Consider the following 26,673-nt stretch of genomic DNA (forward strand, 5'->3'; position numbering starts at 1 on the left):
CCCTTCATGTAGTATGAGAGCCATACTCTACATAGTCTATTCTATGGAGCTGAACTCCCCAACAAATAAAATCTTTGCAAGATGCTGCACACACAGATGCTGTACACACTCAAAAGATCATTATCTGCAAAAGATCTGTTCCTGCAAAATATCCATTCCTGCAAAATGCATTCATAGTCTATGAGATCTGCAGATCATCATACACACTTGGTTTAACAGACAATCATCTGCAGATCATCTGCAGATCAGATTCAACAGGGTGGATTTTCAGATCTGCAGATGATTGCCAGATATGCAGATGAAGTCTGTTAAACCAAGTGTGTATGATGATCTGCAGATCTCATAGACTATAATGCATTTTGCATGGAATGGATCTTTTGCAGGAACAGATCTTTTGCAGATAATGATCTTTTGAGTGTGTACGGGCATCTTTGTGTGCAGCATCTTGCAAAGATTTTATCTGATAGGGAGTGCAGCTCCATAGAATAGACTGTGTAGAGTATGGCTCTCATACTACATGGAATGGGGTAAAATTGGTCTGTGATCTTTCATTTTCCAAAGACTGTTATCTCAAGTGTGTATGAAGCATTAGTCAGTCCCCCACATAGCAGCTCTGCCTGTACGCAGTGTGACTACCTGCCCCAAGACTAAGTTGTCCCCACACAGCATCTCTGCCTGCAGGCCGCTTGACTGCATTCTCCGCCACCACCAACTGGGTCCAGGACTCCAAGTGGATTCCTGAATTTTTAAGGCCACTACCAAACACATTTTTTTCTGGTGTACATGTCTGCCTATTTTTTCTGGCTGCACTGCAACAGCAAAACAAAAAGCATGTGCATGTGTCAATTCCCTTTCGTGATCGTTACCTTGCCGTGGTGAAGGAGCTTGCGTATCACAATGAAGCAATGACCGCCTGCTATATGAAAGTGTTGGGGGCACACCCCAAGATAAGGTCGCTGCTTCATTGTGGACAGACCAAATTCGATCAGCTGGATAGTCACTACTGTTCTATCACTGCACTACCTCAGCCCAGCGACCATATGGGCTTGAAAAACGCTATCGCCTGCACTCTCGCCAATGTGTGCACCAGTCCAGCACGGCCGTCACTACAAAAACCAGGGCTGTGGAGTCGGAGTCGGGCAATTTTGGGTGCCTGGAGTCGGGAAAAAATGCACCGACTCCTGATGAATTTGTAACTGTAATTAAAATAGAAAATATGATAAAATGTTCTATTTCTCAGATAATAGTCATTAAAAATAATGTATATATACAGTAATAGCTGTGCTTAGTCCACAAAAATGAAATAAACCAATCAAAATTAGTTACTTGTGCTGCTTCAATAAAGCAGTCCCTGTATTTTTAAGGTCAGATACACATATCTGATTGTGACTGTATATATGATGTGTACACAGGAATCTCTTATATATACTAAACAACATCTATGCTGTAAGAATAAAGCCTGATGTGTAGCTGTGTCCCTAATAGAGATGGTCAATGAGATGGAAATAATTCTGCATTGATGCTGATTTATGCAAATGTATGCACTCCCTTTGCTGATGAAATCAAATAATTTGATATGTTAAAATTTGGTTTGGTGACTACAAATTAAAGGGTGCCTGAGACAGATGAAATTAAAGTTTTATACATACCTGGGGCTTCCTCCAGCCCCCTTCAGGCTAATCAGTCCCTCGCTGTCCTCCACCACCCGGACCTTCTGCTATGAGTCCTGGTAATTCAGCCAGTCAGCGCTGTCCGGCCGCATGCCGCTCCCACAGCCAGGAACATTCTGCACCTGCGCAATAGTGCTGCACAGGTGTAGTATGCTCCTGGCGGCGGAGTGTGTGCATGCGCACTACGTCCGACTAGCTCAAGTACCTGGACTCATAGCAGAAGATCCAGGTGGTGGAGGAGGACAACGAGGGACTGATTATCCTGAAGGCGGCTGGAGGAAGCCCCAGGTATGTATAAAACTTTAGTTTCATCTGTCTCAGGTTTACTTTGTTACACAGTAGTACTATACTCTACATATGCACTCCCCACAGAGCTGCAGGGAATCCACTGAGAATGCTGTGCACATTGAACACAGAGGTGTTGTCTGTTTACAATCTCCTCATTCCCCTGCAGAGTACCTGCACATCATTCTTACATGTACCCACACTTACATTGCCTAGGGCCTGATAGATGTTCTTTGTTCCGGTTTGTACCTTTTACAAGTACTCTTACCAAGGACTAGTTTTAGTCTAAAGGGAATAAATATAGTAGTCTACATATCCTTCTCACTTCAGTTGTCTTGTAAAATTCCTAAGCGTTGGCAGTTAAGAGACGAATTTCATGTTACATACTTTTAATCAACAAAATTGTAATATGCAAAATTAGAGGAGTCGGAGTCGAGGAGTCGGAGTCGGTGGAATCCTAAACTGAGGAGTCAGAGGATTTTTGGACGAACTCCACAGCCCTGACAAAAACAGCTGTTTGCAGTGCGTTACCGTGAAGTCTATGGCGGTTCACAACCTTTTTCAGAAGCTCGCAAACCTAAAATTGGAGGTTCGAGCCATCTCTACAGCACAGAAGCCAAACCTGCATGGTAGAGAATAGAGATCAGCTGCTGTATTTCTGTCACTTCACATTCCCTTTAACCCCTTCCCGACCACCTAAGGCATTGGGATGGTGGCAGCACCAAAACCACCTAATGCTGAAAGGCATCAACTCCTGGGGTGGGTTTTATAGGAGATTGCGCACATCCCCGCTTGAGTGACAGACCTCCGCTATCAGTCTACTTACATTGTACAGCGCTGCGATCTACTGCAGCGCTGTACTGGGGACAGCTGTGTCATAGGCTAATGGGGGGGGGGAGGGGGGGGGGGGGGGGGGAGTGAAAAATCTGGAAATCTAAAATACAAATAAAAAGAATGAAGTTCTGTTGGTGGGCGTAAAGGAGCGCATTCACTTGTGTGCCAAGTGATACGGCTCTGCAGCAAGCCTATAAAGCTGCAGAGCACTAAATTGTAAAAATAGCCTGGTTACTAGGGGGTTGCAAGCCTATGGTCCTGAACTGGTTAAAGTAACACAAGCTGTAGTGATACCCTGTAACAGAGGAGCAATTTATGTTAGACACTTGAAAACCATAGGTTCAAACACCAGATTGTAAGTGCGCTGGCGGCTTTGACAGCATGCATCAAACCTACACGCTCAGTCACCTAAAGCAGCCAAACAAGGTTCCCACTCACTGCAAGTTGTGCAACTCCTTTATAGGAAACCTATAATGACAAACAGTGTCACTTACCTGGGGCATCTGCCATCCCCCACAGCTCCCATGTGCCATCTCAGAACGATCCTTCGGTCCCTGCCAAGTTATCACAAGTGGATAGCCCCAGCTGCTTACCTGTAGCCGAGTTTCGGCGAGTCCTCCAGGACGGCTGCTGCTGAGACATTGGATGTCTCCTCCCCACCTGGAAACACCTGAAAAACATTCTAAATTAATTGCCTGTGAGTCCATAAAGGAACTCCACCCTCCTATCAGCAGTTCATTACGAGTACCCATTCATTAACAGTTCCTTTCTTTTTTTTTTTTTTTTTGAACCCATGAATATTACGTTCCCCATATATATATATATATACATATACATGTACCTACATATACATATACATACAGGGGTGGGAACTCAGGCAGCCGTCCTGGAGGACTCGCCGAAACTCGGCTACAGGTAAGCAGCTGGGGCTTTCTCCCATCGTCCTCAAGGACAGCTGCTGCTGAGACCAGCGAGGAATTTACCTTAGGGAGGGATGATGGCTTGTAGAACCTTTCTTCCAAAAGTTTGGTCCTGGCTCGACAGCAACTCGACTCGGTAGTGCTTGATAAATGTCGTTTGATTAGCCCAGGTTGCAGCTTTACAAATCTGCTCTAAGCTTGCCCCTGATCTTTCTGCCCAAGATGTTGCTAATGATCTTGTCGAGTGTGCCGTTACTTTTGTAGGAGGTACTGTGCTAGAAGACTTGTAAGCTAAGGCAATAAGTTCTTTAACCCATCTTGCAATCGTACTCTTAGATGCCTGCAGACCCCTACTTGCTCCTGCATAGGTGATGAATAAATGGCTAGATCTCCTCCAATCTTTAGTGCGTTCCAAGTATATTAGGATTGCCCTTCTAACGTCTAAGGTACTCCATTTCCATTCCCTATCATTACTAGGATCTGTAGAAAAGGATGGAAGAATTATCTCTTGTGACCTATGAAAAGGTGTAGAGACCTTTGGTAAATAGGCCGGATCAGGTCTAAAAACTATTTTGTCCGGGTGTACTACCATGTATGGGTCTTTTATAGATAATGATTGGATGTCACTTATTCGTCTAGCCGACGTAATAGCGACTAGAAATGCCACCTTTAAAGTAAGGAATTTCTGTGAAGTCTGTGCCAAAGGTTCAAACTTGTCTGACGTTAAGAAATCAAGAACTAAGGATAAGTCCCAGGGAGGTACTAACTTTCCTGGCACTGGTTGGGATCTAGCAATTGAAGTAAGAAAATTTTTAACAAAAACATTTTTTAGAAAACCGTCTATTTAGGAAAACAGAAAGGGCCGATACATGTACCCTTAATAAACTAATTGCTAGCCCCATATCTACACCACTTTGTAGAAACTCCAAAATAAATTTAAGGTCATTTGAGGTGACCCCATTTTTTTCTTTCCAATTTCCAAATCTTTTCATATTTTTTTCTTGTAGTTAACTTTCTACAATTAAGCAAAGTGGTTACCACCTTTTTTGAAAACCCCTGCCTTGTTAGGATAGTCTCTTCAGTATCCAGGCTGTTAGGTTCAACATGTGAGGATCCGGATGGAGCCTTCCTTCCTGAACTAAGAGGTCCGCCCTGCTGCCCAGGTGCCACGGACCTTTGACCACTAGCTGTTGGAGAAAAGGAAACCAGGTCCTCTTGGGCCACCAAGGACCTATAAATATCACACTGCATTCCGAAGTTTCTATTTTCCTCAAAACTCTGGGAATTAGTTTGAAGGGTGGAAATGCGTATAGGAGACCTGACGGCCATTCCACCGTTAGTGCATCCAACCGATTTTCCGGCATTGTTGGATGTAACGAACAATAATCCTTCACCTTTGCATTGTGTGGATTCGCAAATAGGTCGATGATTGGCCACCCCCATTCCTGTACTATTCCGAGAAATATCTGTTGGTTGAGCTGCCATTCTGCCTCCATCGTCATACCCCTGCTGAGGAAAATCGGCCCATCTGTTCCTGACCCCCCGAATGTGTACCGCTGTAAGAGAGTATATTCAACTCTGCCCACGACATTATGTCCAGCGCGAGATCTCTTAGATCTTTCACCCTGGTTCCTCCCTGCTTATTGAGGTAGGATACCGTGACACTGTTGTCTGAATATACTAGGATCTCCTTCCCTACCACATGGTCCTGGAGGTGACGTAACCCCAAATTTACTGCCATCAATTCTCTGTAATTGGATGACCTGTTCATCATTTCCTGATCCCAGGTTCCCTGCGCCTGGCAATTTAAATAATGGGCCCCCCACCCCCAAGTGCTGGCGTCCGTGTAAACCTTTGCAGGGGATTTTCTGGAGCCATTGTCTCCCCTGAGACAAGTGATCCGGACAACTCCACCACTGTAGAGATAATTGGACATGGGCTGGGGGGAATGCATATTTGTCTAACGTTGCTTGCTTTTTGTCCCAAATTGATAGAAACCATTCCTGAACCGTCCGGGAATGGGCCTGAGCCCATTCCACCGCCGGAAACGTTGCAGACATTAGCCCCAGGAGAGACAACGTGTCTCTTAGCGACACTCTGGTTCCTCCTGTGAATGTCTGAACCTTTTGCATTACTTTCCCCATCTTGTCCTCTGGTAAGTAAACCCTTTGCGACTGTGTCCCAGAGTAATCCTAGAAAAAGACTAGTTTTCTGGCCGAATCTAGCTGGGACTTTTCCCTGCTCACAATCCATCCTAATTTTGTCAAAGTCCTGACTGAAAAATCTAGATCCCTTTTTAAGGCTGATTCTGAGTTTGCCAGGAAAAGGAAATCGTCTAAATACGGTAGAACCCTTACATTGTGGAGGTGCAGGAAGGACATCACCTCCGCCACTATCTTTGTAAATATTCTCGGGGCGGACGAGATTCCGAACGGAAGGGCCCGATATTGGTAGTGACATACTGACTCTCCGAACCGGACTGCGAACCTTAGAAACTTCTGATACATCGGAACGTGGAGATACGCATCCTCCAGGTCTAAAGTCGCCAGAAACGCTCCTGGCCAAATCGCATTTCTGACGGAGGTAATGCTTTCCATACGGAACCTCTTCTCCACAATGTAAGGGTTCAGGGGCTTTAAGTTCAGTATCATACGGAATTTTCCCGATGGTTTTTGGATCAGAAAAACCCTCGAGTAAAATCCCCGAAAGTGATCTCTTAGAGGTACCCTTTCGATTACATTCTTCTGTAAAAGTGAAATTACCGACTCTTAGCGCTTGCGCCCTTAACGGATCTTTTGGAACCCCTGTCACTAGCTGGCTGGGGGAAGAACGGGATTTGAATTCGATCTTGTATCCGGAACGAATTAGGTCCCGAATGTAAGGACTGTCCGTTATTTTTTCCCAAGCCGGGAAGAAGTAACTTAGTCTCCCCCCAACCCCTTGATGGTCACTTTCCAGGCTTTGAGGGAGGGGGTTGGGGTCTATTGAACAAAAAGGAGCCTCTACCCCTACCTGAGTTATAGGTCCACCTTCTGGACTGAAAGGAGCCCCTGTTAGAAGATTCACCCCTTTAAGGATTCCTTTTGGTTGGAAAAGGTCTTTTAAGAACCTTTTTCCTTTTATCCGGGAATCTCTTTCCCTTGTCTGAGGATCTCTCTAGTACAGAATCCAGATCCTTACCGAACAATCATTGTCCCTGAAACTCCATTGCACATAAATTGTGCTTTGATGCCGAATCTCCCTCCCAGGCGTTTAGCCAAACTGCCCGCCTTGAGGAATTGCAGCCTTAGCCGAGGACCATAAACTTTCTGATGCTGCATCAGCCAAAAATGCCATAGATTTGGAAATGACCGGTAATGACTCCAAAATTTTCTCATGTGGGGTGCCTGCCACTAAGTGACTTTGTAGTCCCTCAATCCATCTAACCAGATTTCTGGCCAAACAAATTGATGCAATTGCAGGCTTAAAAGAAAAAGCAACTGCATCCCATGCACGTTTAAGTAAAACCTCTGCTTTCCTGTCCATGGGATCCTTCAGGGCCCCCACATCTTCAAAGGATAAATCGGAATTTTTTGAATATTGGGCCAGTGCTGCATCCAGCTTGGGACATTTAACCCAAGGCGTTTCATCATCCTCTTTAAAAGGAAAACGCCTCTTAAAGGATCTAGGAACAAACAATCGTTTTTCCAGGTCCTTCCATTGAGATTTTAGAAGTTCTTTTATTGAGTCATGTATGGGGAAGACTTTAGTCGGTTGGGCCCCCAACCCTCTATAAATATCATCACGGACAGAAGTAATTGGACTGTCCGACTTCATTTGTTCTGAATCATACACCGCTTTTAAAATTTCCACTGTATCCTCAGCAGAGAATAAATAGCGTGCAGATTTTACCACCTTAGATTTCAGGGAACTGTCAGAATCTCTCTACAGCTTCACCTTCCTCCTCAGAATTCTCTGAGGAAAAATGAGCTACCCGTGGCAGAGAAAGAGGCCCCTGCTCCTGTTGACCTGACCGGACCTGGGATACTGAAGCCTGAGGAGTACCGAGGCACGTTCTGTGCTACAGAAATAGACTGATTGTCTGTATCTGCCGTATGGGAAGATGAGGTAGATGACAGTATACTCTGCATCTGAGACTGTTTTGGCTCTACTGCCAAAGCTGACCCGAATACAGTGAATGTGTTTGAAATTTCATCCTTTACAGATTTCATTAATTCTAATAAAGCCTGAGTAGCCTGTGAAGTCTCTGCAGTATGACTAGCCGGCTGTTTAGATTCTGCATAGCAATCCCTACATATATTTTTAGTTGCCCCTTCCTGCAGCCTAGTATTGCAAACCCAGCATTTAATCCTCTGTTTGGCTTTCTGCAAGAAAACAGAGAGAAACAACATTCCTCAATAATAAGCTCTGACATGCAAGAGGCTCATAGAGGTTGTATGCATTTTGTTACATACCCTTGGGCTAGCACCCGATTTGCTTGGGTCTCCCGCTGGGGTATCACCGGCTGCATTATCGGAGGGCTGCGTCTGCTCCATTGCAGCGTGCGCGGCGTCTCCTCGTGGCTGGGAAGCGCGACTTTTACCCCGCCGCACTTCCTGGTGCAAGACGCCGCCCAGAAGTCTCGTCTGCCCCAATCAGCCGCTAGCGGAAGTGATGCGGCTAGCCCGACGTCTCATCACGCGAGATTTCGTCACGGCCACCTTCCTTCCCGGCTGCGCACATCAGAGACGCCGGAATCTGGGCGGAAATGCCGGCAGATCAGACCCCCCGGCCTGAGACATAGGAGACAGGTAGGACGTCCTCCCAAACTCTCCTACCAGGCTGAAACAGTTACCAGCCCCAACCAACATTTAGACATTTAGAGCAAGCTACTCTATCTAAGATACGGGCGCCCCAGGCAAAACCCATACCATTCACAACATAACAAACTTGAACCTATCCAGGTGAATCCAGTGGGTGAATGGGAAACAAACAAAAAACTGCTGATAGAAGGAGGGTGGAGTTCCTTTATGGACTCACAGGCAATTAATTTAGAATGTTTTTCAGGTGTTTCCAGGTGGGGAGGAGACATCCAATGTCTCAGCAGCAGCCGTCCTGGAGGACGATGGGAGAAAGCCACAGTGCATGTGTGGTCCTGACAGTGACTGTCCTCATCTGCACTCCTGTTGGTGGGAGAGTCCTGAGCAGGGGCAGTATGTGAAAGCCTCATACTGCAGCAGATGCTCTCAGCAAGGGGGAAGGGGAGGACACACGCAAACGAGGACATGCGCAGCCAGGGCCGCATAGGTGCAGTGGCCATCAATGTGCGAGAAACTTAGCCACAGCAGGGGGGCAGAGGCTTGTTTAGAGATGGCACAGGGAGGCTGGCAGAAAGACGCCCCAGGTAGTAAGAAACTGGTCATTACAGGTATCCTTTAAAGCAATAGCAAAGACAATGGTACAATTTCCTTATTGACCCAAATCAGATACTTGCTGGCTAACAGTTCAATAATCAAATGTATGGGCAGATGGCAAGTTCAGCAAAGCAGGATGATTAGTAGCTCAGTGGGTTAGGCAGCACAGCCATATGCATAGTCCCACCAACACTGCAGTTGTACCAGCCACAGAACTCCTCTCAGAGGCTCCTCCTCCTCCCCCCCCCCCCCCCACACACACAGTGTTTCACTATATGTTACTTAGAATACAAGGTGCAGTCTACACATGCTTAAAGCGGATGCAAACCAAACTTTTTTGTATTCAATATATTTAGTTGCACCACTGACACAGATAAATAACCACTCCTTCAAGCCTATGAGCATTTCAGTGCATGCTTTTCACCCTCTTTTCATAACTAGGGTTATAAAGGGTGGCAGCCATTACTTCTGAGCTTAGGAGGTTTTAGATCATGGGTGTGTTTGTCATCAGCTACCCTCCCTCACAGGGGCGGAGTCCATGTGAAATCTCACACAAGCTGAGATCACCTCCCCTCTGACATCATCAGTAGCAGCCTGTGTTTTGTTTGTTTTTTTATCTCCTCCACCAGTCTGCTGGATTGTGTCCCGGCAATATGAAAGGAAGGGAGGGAGGGGTTCCTCCAATAAAATATTTTATATTTGTCATCATGCAGCTGAAAAAAGGCTGCTATTATAGGATTTCAGAAATAAAATCTATTTTCTAAATTATATTTTTAATTTGGGTCCACTTTAAGAGAGAGGGAACCCAAGGTGGGGTACATGGAGGCTGCCATATGTATTTTGTTGTAAACAATGCCAGTTCCCTGCCTGTTATTCTGGCATACAAAGTGCGAGACAAAACCACTCACCCGTTATCCTTGGTCAGGTGATGCTGGAAGCGGCCAATATGCATGGTGTGGCTTCACAAAGCTATGCCAGCAACAGAACTGCATTCTGCGTCACCTACAGTGCTAAGCCAATGACGGATGAGACTATCACAAAAGAAACTATCACAAAAGAGCCTCTAGATCTGATGAAGGCTTCATCCCATGGTAGTCTTGCTGGGCCCCTCCAGAGCTACAGCCAATAATCTGTCAGGCTGTGGCACAGTAGCGCCTGCAATATTTACTTTCCCCCACTCCAGTGCAGTAGCGGTGCTCGGCTTGGAAATAACTGAACCCAACTTGTTCCTGCGCATTAGAGCAGATCCTACTGGGATTGGCCATTTCCACCTGAGCCCAAGCCAAGCAGAGTTACTGCACCAGTGCTGGAGCCAGGAAGGGAAATATGACTTGGCCTCCGTGGGAAGCCTCAATTGAATCTAGAGGCTTCCCCCTCCCGATGCAAGTAACCCCCCCCCCCCCGGGGGCCCTCTTTCAATACAGGTTTTCTTTGAAGTGATTTTCTAAACACCCTGAAGCTGCTCTTCCTGCCAGCTTGTACAGCAAATGCCCATCTCAGCGTCACTGCAGAAAGGAGAGTGCTCCTGAATCAGGACGTGTCCCTCACTGGGCCTGTGAGTGTTGCAGGCTCACCAGTCACACCAACACCTCTCCCTGTGTCTTTATGAATTTCTACAGTAAGCACTTGTATCCCTTGACACCACCACATGTAGTAACAGTGTTATCACAGGATACAGACACTCGATGGTAACAATATAAGAAAGAAGCCAGACACAGGAGAAGGCAAGCCAGCGTGACAGGTGAGTGTGCAACCGTGACCATGGGCCCAGGGGGTACACATACTCTTGGGGGTGGGGCAGGGAGAAGCTGCAGAGACCCACCAGGAGGGTTGCCACGAAAGCAAACGCCATTTCCACTACACAACCTATGGAGGCCTTTCAACCAAAGTATTTCCAGCATGCCACACCAATGGTTTCTGTGGAAGTCGATATCTGTGAAATGCGGTGTTTATGATCAAATTGGCAGGGTATTGAAGTTGAAAAACATGGGCACCCTGTTTATACCAAAAAAGGGCCAGGGGTCATGTCATTTTAAGTCAATGGGCTCCATTCACAATAAGCAGTTCGGTAAAAGCATTTTGGACGGTAAAATACATCATGCGGTATTTTACACTTTTCCAAATTCACAAAAAAAAAATTGTTTCCACCCATGAGGCAGAAGTTTGGTAATTTACCGAACAAACATGCCTCAATTCATTAAGCCCTGGTCGGTATGTGTCACTTAGTGAGGGAGTGTGTAAGTGGTTTTCCAGACTGTGCAGCCTGCAGATACGGTTCCCGACTGGGGGTTTGACCAGCTCGAGAGGGGACGCTGCCTTAGTCAAGCTAACACAAGGCTGTAACCCAGCAAGACACTTCTCACTGCCACCACTAGCTGCTGCTAGACACTTCAACAATTCCCACTCTGCTGTCGAGTGGCCTGCACGCAGTGTGGCGCTTTCATATTTGGGTCAGCTTTAGCGCTTTAGGCCAAATACGGGAACGCCACACACACTACAATCACAGTAGCAAGGCACAATCAGGCACTGAACTTTTAATGCAAATTACACTGCAGTCTCTTTCTCTAGGCTATGAGCTTTGGCTTAGTACAGCAGAAGTCAGGCTTATTAAATAAATATTTATGTATAAACGAAAAAATGAGAATTGGCTATTGGGTGCATGAGAAATTACAAACAACTTTATTTCGTATCAAAATATCACTAAGAACCAACCATACCCACAAATATTATAGATTAAAATAAAATAGCTCAATCCCCCCGGACCCCCATCTAGAGAAAAAATGAGGCTGCAGTCCTCAAAAAATCCCTATGACTGAGTCCCACTTTTGCAGGCTAGTAAACCAGATGTCCAACCAATGAAGCATATAGGACAGTGTTATTACTCAAATGGACTCCAAGATCAGGCTGAAAAGCACATCAATATGCGGAATAGCACTTGAAGAAGATAGATCTTGAAGTAGTCAAAAGCATATGACAACACCAACTCCCAAACGTGAAACAGATCAGTAGATTCCTTGTATGTTGAATGGAGTAAGTCACACAAATGCACAGCTAAAGGCTTGTCAAGCAGCAAGATTGGTAAGCAGTAGCGTCACATATGATCTCAGACAGCAATTGATAGGCGTAGGGCGGCATCAATTCCCAAACATGGAACAGGCATGCAGATTCCTTGTATATTGGAAAGGGTGGGATTGGCCACACCAGTGTACAGCTGTAAGCTTGTCTTGAGAGCCGTCTGATGGCCTGACATGTTTCGCTGCCTCTCGCGGCTTACACAAAGGCAGACAGCAAAGTGTACAATGTGCACGCCATAACGGCGTATTTAAACACCATTGCATGAGTCCCAGGCCCGCCCCGCCCGCGTCACCGCCCATGTCCACCAATGTGCCACAGGGACGCACCGAGTGCAATGGTGTTTAAATACGCCGTTATGGCGTGCACATTGTACACTTTGCTGTCTGCCTTTGTGTAAGCCGCGAGAGGCAGCGAAACATGTCAGGCCATCAGACAGCTCTCAGTTCTCCCCGGTATCACCTCTGGAGCTACTGAACTCTTGCAGGATCCATGGACCTCAGCATCAGGATGGTAACTATGGACTGCCATATTGCATATGTTTAGCTGTCTGGCACAGTGGCCTACATTGACGCACCTGACTCTCCTGCCACGCTCTGCATCAAGCATCCCCATGTACTGCTTTGCATCAAGTGTTCACTGCTTCAACTTTCCCTGCGATTGGGGGATATCCTAAGACTTCAGGTCGTGATTTCACCTACTGCTGTCTGTCACTACACATGATGCCATTGCCTACTAACATCTGCACTTGACAAGCTTACAGCTGTACACTGGTGTGGCCAATCCCACCCTTTCCAATATACAAGGAATCTGCATGCCTGTTCCATGTTTGGGAATTGATGCCGCCCTACGCCTATCAATTGCTGTCTGAGATCATATGTGATGCTACTGCTTACCAATCTTGCTGCTTGACAAGCCTTTAGCTGTGCATTTGTGTGACTTACTCCATTCAACATACAAGGAATCTACTGATCTGTTTCACGTTTGGGAGTTGGTGTTGTCATATGCTTTTGACTACTTCAAGATATATCTTCTTCAAGTGCTATTCCGCATATTGATGTGCTTTTCAGCCTGATCTTGGAGTCCATTTGAGTAATAACACTGTCCTATATGCTTCATTGGTTGGACATCTGGTTTACTAGCCTGCAAAAGTGGGACTCAGTCATAGGGATTTTTTGAGGACTGCAGCCTCATTTTTTCTCTAGGTGGGGGTCCGGGGGGATTGAGCTATTTATTTTAATAGATATTCTATAATATTTGTGGGTATGGTTGGTTTTTAGTGATATTTTGATACGAAATAAAGTTGTTTGTAATTCCTCATGCACCCAATTCTCATTTTTTCGTTTATACATTCTTATCATTGGCAGGATGCATGAGATTTGATATTATAAATTATTGAAATTTGTGGATAATGTGATGTCCTATTTGACCATTTTTCCCCAATCTTTGAGCCATTTGACATTAAATATTTGATATTCCAAAAAGTGGAACAGCGCAGACTATATATAAAAATTACAAAGATAAAAGTTACAAAGATACACAAGAGAGAGTTTACATAACAACGGGGATAAACTTTACCAATACAAGGTCTAACTTGGTCGTGGGAGGGCACGAATTTCCGATTTGATCGGGATCATCTCTAGCTATGCGCTACCTCCAAGAGAAGATCTGTAACTGTCCCAGGCCGACTTATATAGTCCGCTTTGTAGCCGGGGGTACAGGTTCAGATACATCATAACACAGCCTGTCATCCCTTTAGATGTGCTGGAGCCACAAGGGGGAGCTCTTCTGTATGCTACAATACAAATATGCACATCTAAAGGGATGCCTGCACAATTGTCAGCTTCTTCTGCTTTAATACTTTTGGCCAATAAATGACATGCAGAAATCTTTGTGAATTGACATTTCCTGAGGTGATTACTGCACAAGTCTGTAATTGAGATCACTAGTCAGGAAAATGTGATTCTCTGTGCGGAGCTAAGTTTAGCTAACTGTAACTTGGGAAGGTGATCGGTAAAATCAGCTGGTTTCAGCAATACCGGATGTGGTAATGCTTTGTGAATAGAGCCCAATATAATTAAGAACTAATGGTTTCCAACAAGACCCACAGAGTAGCCAAAATTTAAAAGTTCAACTAAAAACATTTCAGAACAAAAAAACAAAAACCTGTAAGCCATGGATCATCAATGGCATTCGTTTAACAGTCCTTGCACTAGTCAAATCAGAGGCAGCATACTGCACCTCAAATAAAATATATAGACACGCACCATCATGTCATCAGTTCATTATCACATACAAGTTTTGCCCACCATGTAAAGAGTGGAGTAAGAGGTGCCCACAGATCAGAAAATTTAAGAGCAAATTGACCGAGAGATCTCTTTCTGATCAGAGGGAGATCTGTTGGCTGCTCGTACACCACAGGCCGATTCCCAATTTCAACAGGATATCTCTTGAGATTTGGCATTGTGACCCCACATCCACCTCTGTCCCCTTAAAGGGGTTCTGTGGGGAGGGGTTGAAAAGTAAACTGACACTTACCTGGGGCTTCTACCAGTCTCTGCAGCTGTCATGTCCCGCACCGTCCTGCAACGATCCGCTGTTCCTGTAATTCAGCATCTAATCAAGCTGCGGCTGTGCTCGCTCCTGCACACGTTATTGGGAGTATACGGTGCAGTACAAGAATACTATGTACTGTGCAGTAAGCTCCCAATGCCATGCACAGGAGCGAGCACCATTTGTCTTAGACGACTATCAGACTAGGACTGGCGCTAAGGTTTGTAGGAGTATGGCGCCGCACATGACAGCTGCAGGGGCGCGGTAGAAGCCAGGAGGTATGTGTACATTTTCAACCCCCCCACAGAACTCCTTTAATATAAAAGGTCCCCCCTTATATGCTTCACCATATTCACTGTGTCTGCCGTTGGTTCTGTCCACATATAGGCTTCCCACATGGTTGCCAGAGTAACACACACACAGAGACAGAGACAGACACACACACACACACACACAGAGACAGACACACACACACACACACACACAGAGACAGACACACACACACACACACACACACACACAGAGACAGACACACACAGAGACAGACACACACAGAGACAGACACACACACACACAGTCAGACACACACACACACAGTCAGACACACACACACACAGTCAGACACACACACACACACAGTCAGACACACACACACACACACAGTCAGACACACACACACACAGTCAGACACACACACACACACAGTCAGACACACACACACACAGTGACACACACACACAGTGACACACACACACAGTGACACACACACACACACAGTGACACACACACACAGTGACACACACACACACACACACACACAGTGACACACACACACACACAGTGACACACACACACACACAGTGACACACACACACACACAGTGACACACACACACACACAGTGACACACACACACAGTGACACACACACACAGTGACACACACACACAGTGACACACACACACAGTGACACACACACACAGTGACACACACACACAGTGACACACACACACAGTGACACACACACACAGTGACACACACACACAGTGACACACACACAGTGACACACACACACAGTGACACACACACACAGTGACACACACACACAGTGACACACACACACAGTGACACACACACACACAGTGACACACACACACACAGTGACACACACACACACAGTGACACACACACACACAGTGACACACACACACACAGTGACACACACACACAGTGACACACACACACAGTGACACACACACACAGTGACACACACACACAGTGACACACACACAGTGACACACACACACAGTGACACACACACACAGTGACACACACACACAGTGACACACACACACAGTGACACACACACACAGTGACACACACACACAGTGACACACACACACAGTGACACACACACACAGTGACACACACACACAGTGACACACACACACAGTGACACACACACACAGTGACACACACACACAGTGACACACACACACAGTGACACACACACACAGTGACACACACACACAGTGACACACACACACAGTGACACACACACACAGTGACACACACACACAGTGACACACACACAGTGACACACACACAGTGACACACACACAGTGACACACACACAGTGACACACACACAGTGACACACACACAGTGACACACACACAGTGACACACACACAGTGACACACACACAGTGACACACACACAGTGACACACACACAGTGACACACACACAGTGACACACACACAGTGACACACACACAGTGACACACACACAGTGACACACACACAGTGACACACACACAGTGACACACACACAGTGACACACACACAGTGACACACACACAGTGACACACACACAGTGACACACACACAGTGACACACACACAGTGACACACACACAGTGACACACACACAGTGACACACACACAGTGACACCACGACAACCATCAGATCATTGGCTGAAACAGACTGAGCAGCAGTCAGCAAGTTATCCATCCTGAACAGAGATCCCCTCCCCCATCCTCTGTGCAGAGCAACAAGTGTCCCAGCTCACTGCACAGACCTGTCAGCCATCCGGTGTCATGATGCACTGTTACTGTGTGCAGCGCTGCAGGCACATGTCTCTCCCGGGTGGCAGCAGCAGTGCTTTCCTTGTACAGTACAGAGGTGACAGTGCACTGCTTGCTATATGTGAACTCACTCCCTCCCTCTGTGAAGCTGTGGAGCAGGAATGTGCTGAAATCTTTCCTCTTCTCACTCCACAAGCTCCCATCTCTTCAAAACTAGCGTGCTTGGCTCAACAAGTGGGAGCCTCCCCTCAGGCTTCTGATTGGGCTGGTGAGGCTGGAGACAGGGGCAGAGCAACAGAAGAGTCTCCTCCAGTAGAGATGGGAAGTCCAGATCTTTTCAATGATTCGGATGATTCGAATCGGATCATTGAAAAGATCCGGATCTTTGATCCGAATCTCGGATCATTTTACTAGGGAAGCATTCATGGGTGAAATGACTAGCAGGACATGACTTTCCCTGCAGTGGACAGGAGAAGGGGAGGGGGGGGTGGACACAGAGAAGGGGAGAAGATGGACACAGGGCAGGGAGTGGACAGAGGGACGAGCAGAGAGCAGAAATGTTTGTTTGCACACAATACCCACATGCTGCAATCATATGCTTTACATATATTTCACCTATCTGTTCATCTGTATACTTTAAATGATAGATAGCACTACAAGTGTCAGCATGGCTTACATGTAGCTGCTGCTGTATTGCAAGCACTCAGATAGCACTACAAGTGTCAGCATGGCTCACATGTAGTTGCTGATGTATCACAAGCCATCAGAGAGCATTACAAGTGTCAGCATGGCTTACATGTAGCTGCTGCTGTATTTCAAGCCACCCAATAGCACTACAAGTATCAGCATGTCTTATAGGTAACTGCTGCTGTATTGCAAGCCATCAGATAGCACTACAAGTGTCAGCATGGTTCACTTGTAGCTGCTGTATTGCAAGCCATCAGATAGCACTACAAGTGTCAGCATGGCTTATAGGTAACTGCTGCTGTATTGCAAGCCATCAGATAGCACTACAAGTGTCAGCATGGCTTGCATGTAGCTGCTGCTGTATTGCCATTGCCCTGTCGTTCTAGCCCAGCACGCTGTCTGCAAAGTTACTGAGCTGTGCCAAAACATTCCCATGTGTTCACTATGCACAACTATGGAACAGACAGCCTAAAATGATCAGCACATTACAGCCAGTACGTGTGCTCTACACATATCTGGCAGTGGCACCCATGTCCCCTCATCTACCTGTCCCTGCAAGGCTGGCTCCCCTCCAAAAGAGCGATCCATCTCTGCTCTGCTTCCAGGACCCCGCTGCCCGGGGGGGGGGCAGCGGGGTCCTGGAAACAGATTGTCGGCAGATTTCCCTACAACATGCAACCAGATTGGGTATCATTCATAAAGGTGTTGTCGGTAATGAGACTCAGTGCAGAAAAACACTGCTGCCGGTATTTATACTTCTGTGTGGGCATTCATAGAAAAGGATACAGTTGCGATAGGAGTGCGGAGATTTCCCGAACTAGGCTGGCGGTAGGCTTGCGGAAACAGGAGAAGCTGCGGAGTTGATAAATTTCTCCGTGTTCCGCTCTACTGCAGCTGCCTGGGAGGTCTGTGTCTCCATTAGCTTAACATTGTTATCGCCACATCAGAGGGGGCGGTATTCCCTGTCCTCATACCGCTTGCGGTAATCTTTATGAATTGACAGTTTGTTACATTTTTTATGATAATCACCACACGAGGCAGTGATTTATCACTCTGCTCGGAAAAGTCAGCTTCGCATGCGGAAAGAGCCTTTATGAATGGAGACTTTGCTAAGAGGTCGGTAAAGTGAGCTGTTTTCAGCAATTCCGCATGCCATTGTCGGCAGATTTCCCTACAACATGCAACCAGATTGTCGGCAGGTTTCCCAAAAATAGGCAACCACATTATTGGCAGATTTCCACACAATAGGCAACGAGATTGGCGGCAGATTTCCCCACACAATGCAGTATATGTAGTTAGGTATATAGTGGGCTAACATTTACATGGAGGGAGGGTGGTTGGGCAGGCTGGTACACCATTTGCAGTGCAGGCACTGCACTGGGTAGGCAGTTAGGTAGCCGGGGTGGGCGGCTGGGCAGTTAGGTAGCCGGGTAGTTAGTGGGGTAGGGTCCCGACTCCCATCACCCCTGCCTTACCCGGGGTCCCCCTCCTTCCATCAGCGGTGAGAGAGCGGCATATACAGGAAGCTCAGGCGGGGTAATCAGCCACTAGAGGTTCAGCTGCCTCCGAGCTACGGTGTCTCCTCTCTGTATTGCTGCTCACAATAAACCAGGAAGTGGTGCGAGCAGGAATATAGAGAGGAAACAGCGTAGCCCGGAGGCAACTGAACCTATAGCGGCTGATTACCCCACCGGAGCTTCCTGTATATGCCGCACCTCCCGCCGCTGATGGGAGGGGGGCCCCTAGTCAGTGCAGTTTCCAGGCTAAAATGCACCCAGGGCGAGAGTGTAAAAATGTGGGTGCCCGCAGTATAGGTTAGCCAGGTCTTGTTGCACTCAGTATAGATAGCCCAGAATAGGTACCCCAGTATAGGTAGCCAGCTATAGGTCCCCCAGTATAGGTGAGCCACTATAGTTGCCTCCGGTATAGGTTAGCCAGGTAGGTGCCTCCAGTATAGGTTAGCCAGTATAGCTGCCCCCAGTATAGGTTAGATAGGCAGGTGCCCCCGGTACAAGTTAGATAGGCAGGTGCCCCCGGTACAAGTTAGATAGGCAGGTGCCCCCGGTACAAGTTAGATAGGCAGGTGCCCCCGGTACAAGTTAGATAGGCAGGTGCCCCCGGTACAAGTTAGATAGGCAGGTGCCCCCGGTAAAGGTTAGCTAGGTGGGTGCCTCTAATATAGGTAGCCAGAATAGTTGCCCCTAGCATAGGTTAGAAAGGTAGATGCCCCCAGTATAGGTAGGTTAGGTAGGTGTCTCCAAAATAGGTAGCCAGTATAGCTGTCACCTGTATAGGCTAGCTAGGTAGGTGCCCCCAACAGTGGCGTAGCTAGGGTGTTTGACACCCGGTACAGATAATTCACCGACACCCCCCTCTCCCCCCAAAAAGCGAAGCGCGCAGCCGCAAAAAAAATTGGTGTAGACATGACATGGGTGGGGGTAACTAATGTAACTGTAAGGCAGTGGGCTAATATAGGTAGCCAGTATAGTCGCCACCAGTATAGGCTAGGTTAGATAGGTAGGTGCCCCCCAGCATAGGTTAGATAGGTAGGTGCCCCCCAGCATAGGTTACGATAGGTAGGTGCCCCCCAGCATAGGTTACGATAGGTAGGTGCCCCCCAGCATAGGTTACATTAGTTAGGTGCCCCCCAGCATAGGTTACATTAGTTAGGTGCCCCCCAGCATAGGTTACATTAGTTAGGTGCCCCCCAGCATAGGTTACATTAGTTAGGTGCCCCCCAGCATAGGTTACATTAGTTAGGTGCCCCCCAGCATAGGTTACATTAGTTAGGTGCCCCCCAGCATAGGTTACATTAGGTAGGTGCCCCCCAGCATAGGTTACATTAGGTAGGTGCCCCCCAGCATAGGTTACATTAGGTAGGTGCCCCCCAGCATAGGTTACATTAGGTAGGTGCCCCCCAGCATAGGTTACATTAGGTAGGTGCCCCCCAGCATAGGTTACATTAGGTAGGTGCCCCCCAGCATAGGTTACATTAGGTAGGTGCCCCCCAGCATAGGTTACATTAGGTAGGTGCCCCCCAGCATAGGTTACATTAGGTAGGTGCCCCCCAGCATAGGTTACATTAGGTAGGTGCCCCCCAGCATAGGTTACATTAGGTAGGTGCCCCCCAGCATAGGTTACATTAGGTAGGTGCCCCCCAGCATAGGTTACATTAGGTAGGTGCCCCCCAGCATAGGTTACATTAGGTAGGTGCCCCCCAGCATAGGTTACATTAGGTAGGTGCCCCCCAGCATAGGTTACATTAGGTAGGTGCCCCCCAGCATAGGTTACATTAGGTAGGTGCCCCCCAGCATAGGTTACATTAGGTAGGTGCCCCCCAGCATAGGTTACATTAGGTAGGTGCCCCCCAGCATAGGTTACATTAGGTAGGTGCCCCCCAGCATAGGTTACATTAGGTAGGTGCCCCCCAGCATAGGTTACATTAGGTAGGTGCCCCCCAGCATAGGTTACATTAGGTAGGTGCCCCCCAGCATAGGTTACATTAGGTAGGTGCCCCCCAGCATAGGTTACATTAGGTAGGTGCCCCCCAGCATAGGTTACATTAGGTAGGTGCCCCCCAGCATAGGTTACATTAGGTAGGTGCCCCCCAGCATAGGTTACATTAGGTAGGTGCCCCCCAGCATAGGTTACATTAGGTAGGTGCCCCCCAGCATAGGTTACATTAGGTAGGTGCCCCCCAGCATAGGTTACATTAGGTAGGTGCCCCCCAGCATAGGTTACATTAGGTAGGTGCCCCCCAGCATAGGTTACATTAGGTAGGTGCCCCCCAGCATAGGTTACATTAGGTAGGTGCCCCCCAGCATAGGTTACATTAGGTAGGTGCCCCCCAGCATAGGTTACATTAGGTAGGTGCCCCCCAGCATAGGTTACATTAGGTAGGTGCCCCCCAGCATAGGTTACATTAGGTAGGTGCCCCCCAGCATAGGTTACATTAGGTAGGTGCCCCCCAGCATAGGTTACATTAGGTAGGTGCCCCCCAGCATAGGTTACATTAGGTAGGTGCCCCCCAGCATAGGTTACATTAGGTAGGTGCCCCCCAGCATAGGTTACATTAGGTAGGTGCCCCCCAGCATAGGTTACATTAGGTAGGTGCCCCCCAGCATAGGTTACATTAGGTAGGTGCCCCCCAGCATAGGTTACATTAGGTAGGTGCCCCCCAGCATAGGTTACATTAGGTAGGTGCCCCCCAGCATAGGTTACATTAGGTAGGTGCCCCCCAGCATAGGTTACATTAGGTAGGTGCCCCCCAGCATAGGTTACATTAGGTAGGTTCCCCCCAGCATAGGTTACATTAGGTAGGTTCCCCCCAGCATAGGTTACATTAGGTAGGTTCCCCAGTATAGGTTAGATAGGTAGGTGCCCACCGTATAGGTTACATTAGGTAGGTGCCCCCCAGTATAGGTTAGATAGGTAGGTGCCCCCCAGTATTAGGTAGGTGTCCCCCTAATGGAGGGAAGAGCCACGGGGAGGGCAGCCCGACCTCTCCCTCCCTCTCCCAGGGCTGCCCTCCTCCGTGCTCCCCCCTCCAGACTCCATAGAGCAATGCGCAGCCTGTACTCAACCACTCCCCTCCCTGCGGTCCCATCGCCGCTGCTCCTCTGCTCTCTGTAATACGCTGATACACACGCTGTATGTCCTGTTTAGCCGGAAGCAGCGTGTGTATCAGCGTATTACAGAGAGCAGAGGAGCAGCGGCGATGGGACCGCAGGGAGGGGAGTGGTTGAGTACAGGCTGCGCATTGCTCTATGGAGTCTGGAGGGGGGAGCACGGAGGAGGGCAGCCCTGGGAGAGGGAGGGAGAGGTCGGGCTGCCCTCCCCGCGGCTCTCCCCTCCATGCAGCGCATCCCCTCTACTAGGGACGTTACCACCAGCCTGCGTACGTCACACATGACTAATCACTCACCGCTTGTAGCGATCCGCTCTGCTCTGCATACATCTCTGCTCTGCGCACATGCTGCCATATATAGTGTTTCCCTCTGTTCAGCACCCGCCTTTTATTCTAATCGCCTCCCACAATGCATAGCGCTGGTCCAGTGCTATACACACGCCTGGCCAGTAGAGGGAGCTGGGGGCATTCTCCATGGACAGAGCAGAGCATACAGCAAGGTTCAGCAGCCCGGAAGTACTGTATACAAACCATGTGATACGTCATCAGCCACAGCTGCAGAGCTAGCTAGGAAGGCTGCTTGGTGTGAGTAGATGCTGCTGGTTAGCCTGTAATAGCTCAGAGCACAGATCTCTGTGTAAGTGCATCATCTGGAGATCTGCACCTGTCTAGTGATCAGTCTGGGGAGTGACCCTGATCAGCTACATTGCTGGTGACATGCTAATGAGATCTGACTACCTGCTGCAGGCTTCCACATAGGGGCTCATTCACTAGGAACACAACATTAAGGATGGGAAGGCATTTTGGCTCCAATAGTGGCTGGTTGTGTCACTCTACTGAAAATCAATAATAACTTTTTTTTTTTTTTACAATATTTATAAATGATTTAGCCAGTGTGTGCCCATTGGAAAATCTTTCCTCTCCCTGATTAACATTCTGAAATGTATCACGAGAGGTAACATCCTAAGTGCTGTCAGGTGCCGCTCTCTGGAATTATTATGTAGTATTTATATAGCGCTGACATATCACGCAGCGCTGTACAGAGTATATTGTCTTGTCACTTAACCAATGGCGAGAGACACTCACCTGTGCCGTGCGTCCGTCCCACAGAGGCTGAACCGAGGCCGGTGTGCCAGGTGGGACGGACGCATGGCACAGGTGAGTGTCTCTCACCATTGGTCCATATACTTGTACACAAGTTCCCCATTAGGTCCGCTTTTGATATAACGGACGGGGATTGGCTTAAGAGGATTTGAAAGCCTCTCATTGGGTAGTTTGAATATGTGATGTGGTATATATATGTGATTACAAACGGAGTACTTTGAGACTGTCATGGCTTGAAAAAGGAGCAGGCTGAACTCTCCGAAACGTCGCTGTTACTTGTATACTTTGTCATCTGTATACTAATGACGGTCTTTTAATAAAAGTAAAACAGCAAGTGATGGTGTCGGCTACACCTTCTTTCCATCATCTGCTCAAGTGGTGATTGAGCCTGCCTGGGCACATCAGTTAGGGCCTTCGTGGGGTGGTGCATTTCTTCAAGTTTCATACGGTGATAATAAAGAATGGCTGCTAGATTGATTTACATGTTTAGATGCCAGGAAGTCCATTTTAACCTATTGGCATTTTTTGTTTTGTTTTGTTCTGTACATGACTGTTTCTTTAGGTATGATAACTGAATTGATTTGATTGCAGGCACAACTAATCATGCTTAGTAGAGTTACATGAACCCCATTAGTGCTCCTGAATATACCAATACATTGATTTGATGTACCCTTTTAATAGATGTTCATTAGATTCAGGGCTAGTTCACAGTGCTCGGTTGCGTTGTAGAATAATTCTGCATGCCATCGCTCTGTGCCCATGCAATACTATGGGCCTGTTCACAGTAATGCATTGTAACTGATCATGTTATTCCAATTCGCTGAATGCAGGCCTTGTCTTAAAGTACACCTGCAAAAATAAATAAATAAAAAAAACACAGCTGCTGGGGAGGGGATACTTACCTTGCCAATATTTACCTTCAGGGCTCCAGCACAGGCGCAGTAGAAGCTCTCCGCTTGGGCTCTGGCTGGGTCGCGGTAGGTAAATATTGCAGCACATGGAGTTCGGGGCTTCCAGCGATGGATGCTGGAGGCTTCACCTCCCGAGGTAAGTATCCCCCAGTGGATGTTTATTTTTTCATTACAGATTCCCTTTAAAGTCTCTGTCCAGTCTCCATTGCAGTTCACACTCATTATAATGTGTGCATTATGCAGCTGACCACAGTGAACCTAGCCTTAAGGTAGCCATACACTGGTCGATTTGTCATCCGATTCGACCAACAGATAGATCCCTCTCTGATGGAATCTGATCAGAGAGGGATCGTATGGCTGCCTTTACTGCAAACAGATTGTGAATCGATTTCAGCCTGAAACCGATTCACCATCTGCTGAGCTGCCGCTGTCGCCTGTCCCCCCCGCATACATTACCTGAAGCCTTGTCCCGGGCATCTTCTCCGCATCACCTCCTGGCTGGCATCTTCTCCGCATCACCTTCCGCATCACGACATCCGGCATCCGCGTATAACTTCCTGTGTCACTGCAGTGACAGCGGAAGTACAAATAGAGGGCGCTCTATATCAACTTCCGCTGTCACTGGAGTGACAGAAAGTTATACGCGGATGCCGGAAGTCGTGATGCGGAAGGTGATGCGGAGAAGATGCAGGGAGCCAGCTTCACTTAATGTATACCTGCGTCGATCGTACGCCGCTAGCGATGCGCTCCCTACCCGTGGGAGATCTACGGTAATTTCCCGCACGGAGCGATCGACGGGATCGATCTATTTCGGGAAATAGATCGAAATTTAGCGTTTAGCGTGAACGATGTGACAGCAGATTCGATCCCAGTGATCGAATCTGCTGTCGATCGGCGGGTAATCGGCCTAGTGTATGGCCAGCTTTAGTGTACTTATCAAATCTCATGTCTAGTCTACTAAATATCTGATGCTAATACTGCAATCTATACTGTACAATGAGTGGAAAATCAGGTAACTGTTCAATGCCTTCTAGGTATGGATTGTGTTTCAGGTCTAGTCCTTTGCATCTGTGAACATCCGATAAAATTCTGGCACAAATCTTGTCTGGATCCTCCGGAGGCTTCTTGTGTCTTCCGGTACACCGCCAGAGCTACAGGGACACTCTTTCTAAATGGCAACAGCGCTCCTCCATGCACGAGCATAGCCGTGCTGCACCCGTGCAAGTATAAAATATATATATATATATATATATATATATTATTTTATTTTATTTTTATTTTTTTTTAAATATTGTATCCTGCTTTCTTTTTCACCAGTTCAGCCTATCTGGACGAACTTGCTCGTCCAGATGGGCTCTGCTGCTGCCGCCGCATGGTGCGCGCGATCGGGCGCGCTCCCGCTGCCTGCCACTAGCCCCCCGATCAGTGAATGGGAATATAATTCCCATTCACCGATCTAAGTCCCACGGGGCTCCCTATTTCACTTTTCAAAAATCTCAAATCTTTTCAAAGGACGACGGCTCAGCAGTGGCAACTTTTCTAGCATTGTAGTGACTTTTAGGGGTTTCAGGACTGGTGAGTTTGGGGCCCCTAGGCCAAAGAGGTCATAGCCTAGGGTCACAAAAGCTTGTTTTTTTGGCAATGATGGTGGTGACGAACGTAAATCCCCGCCATGTCCGTTAGCAAAGTCTGAAGCTCACGACATGTCAGATGCAGGTAGAAGGCATATTGTTGTACTTGCACTCCAACGTTGGGTTCCCTACATCTCTGCAAACCAGAGTTATGGGGGTGCAAAAGTGCTAAAATCTCCCATAGGCTTTCATTGGGGCCTAGGTTTTGAGGGTACAAAAGCGCAGGTTTCTGCCGAACAGTATGGCTGAGCGACTCCAAATTTTCAGGCTTTGTACGGAGGTTAAGGGGGCTCGGGGCTGGTGAGTTTCAGGCCCTTACCTTACCGTTCGGCAGAAACCTGCGCTTTTCCTTTTTCCTCTTGTTCCCACTGTTCTTTTTAACATTCCCAGCAATTTTGGTGTTTCTAGCTTTTAAGGGGGCTTTGCTATTAACCGCTAAAGTCGGCAGGGGGTTAATTTTCCCACGGTCAGAAGGAGAATTTTAAAATCGATTTTCTCAAAAACTATAAGGTCTTTTTGAAAAAAAACAAATTCCCTCTTGTAGTCACTGCCCTCCTCTACATACCCTGCAAATTTGGTGTTTTTGCTATGTAAGGGGACTTTGCTATTAACCGCTAAAGTCGACTGGCATTAAAGTCTATGGGAAAAATGCAAACCAAACTTTTTTGAAAAAAACTTGTGGTTCACCGCAAACGCGAACCACTGAAGTTCGCCGGGAACCGTTCGCCGACAAAACGCACGGGCCATCTCTACTGGGGACAGCCGTGTCACATGGCTGTCCCCCTGGGAGACATAAGAGTGATCGACTGTCATAGGCTGATGCCTATGTCAGCTGATCATGATGATTGGCTGGCGGTCCTTAAAAAAAAAAAATTGTCATTTATTAGAAAAATAAAGAAATAA

At 47.4% G+C, this 26,673-nt stretch overlaps 2 protein-coding genes across 3 annotated transcripts in view; one reads left to right on the forward strand and one right to left on the reverse strand.

The window, feature by feature from the left end:
- Positions 1 to 22,516, reverse strand: part of LOC137525262 (DNA excision repair protein ERCC-6-like) — a 32,031-nt gene extending 9,515 nt beyond the window's left edge. The window contains exon 1 of the mRNA XM_068246286.1: positions 22,422 to 22,516. Coding sequence (XP_068102387.1) covers positions 22,422 to 22,471 — 50 coding nt within the window. The 5' untranslated portion in view covers positions 22,472 to 22,516. The remainder of the gene's footprint in view (positions 1 to 22,421) is intronic.
- LOC137525263 (7-methylguanosine phosphate-specific 5'-nucleotidase A-like) overlaps positions 1 to 26,673 on the forward strand; it is a 606,367-nt gene that overhangs the window by 553,496 nt on the left and 26,198 nt on the right. The window lies entirely within an intron of this gene.

This window comes from Hyperolius riggenbachi, chromosome 7 (genome assembly GCF_040937935.1).
Source record: "Hyperolius riggenbachi isolate aHypRig1 chromosome 7, aHypRig1.pri, whole genome shotgun sequence".
NCBI classification, from domain to species: domain Eukaryota; kingdom Metazoa; phylum Chordata; class Amphibia; order Anura; family Hyperoliidae; genus Hyperolius; species Hyperolius riggenbachi.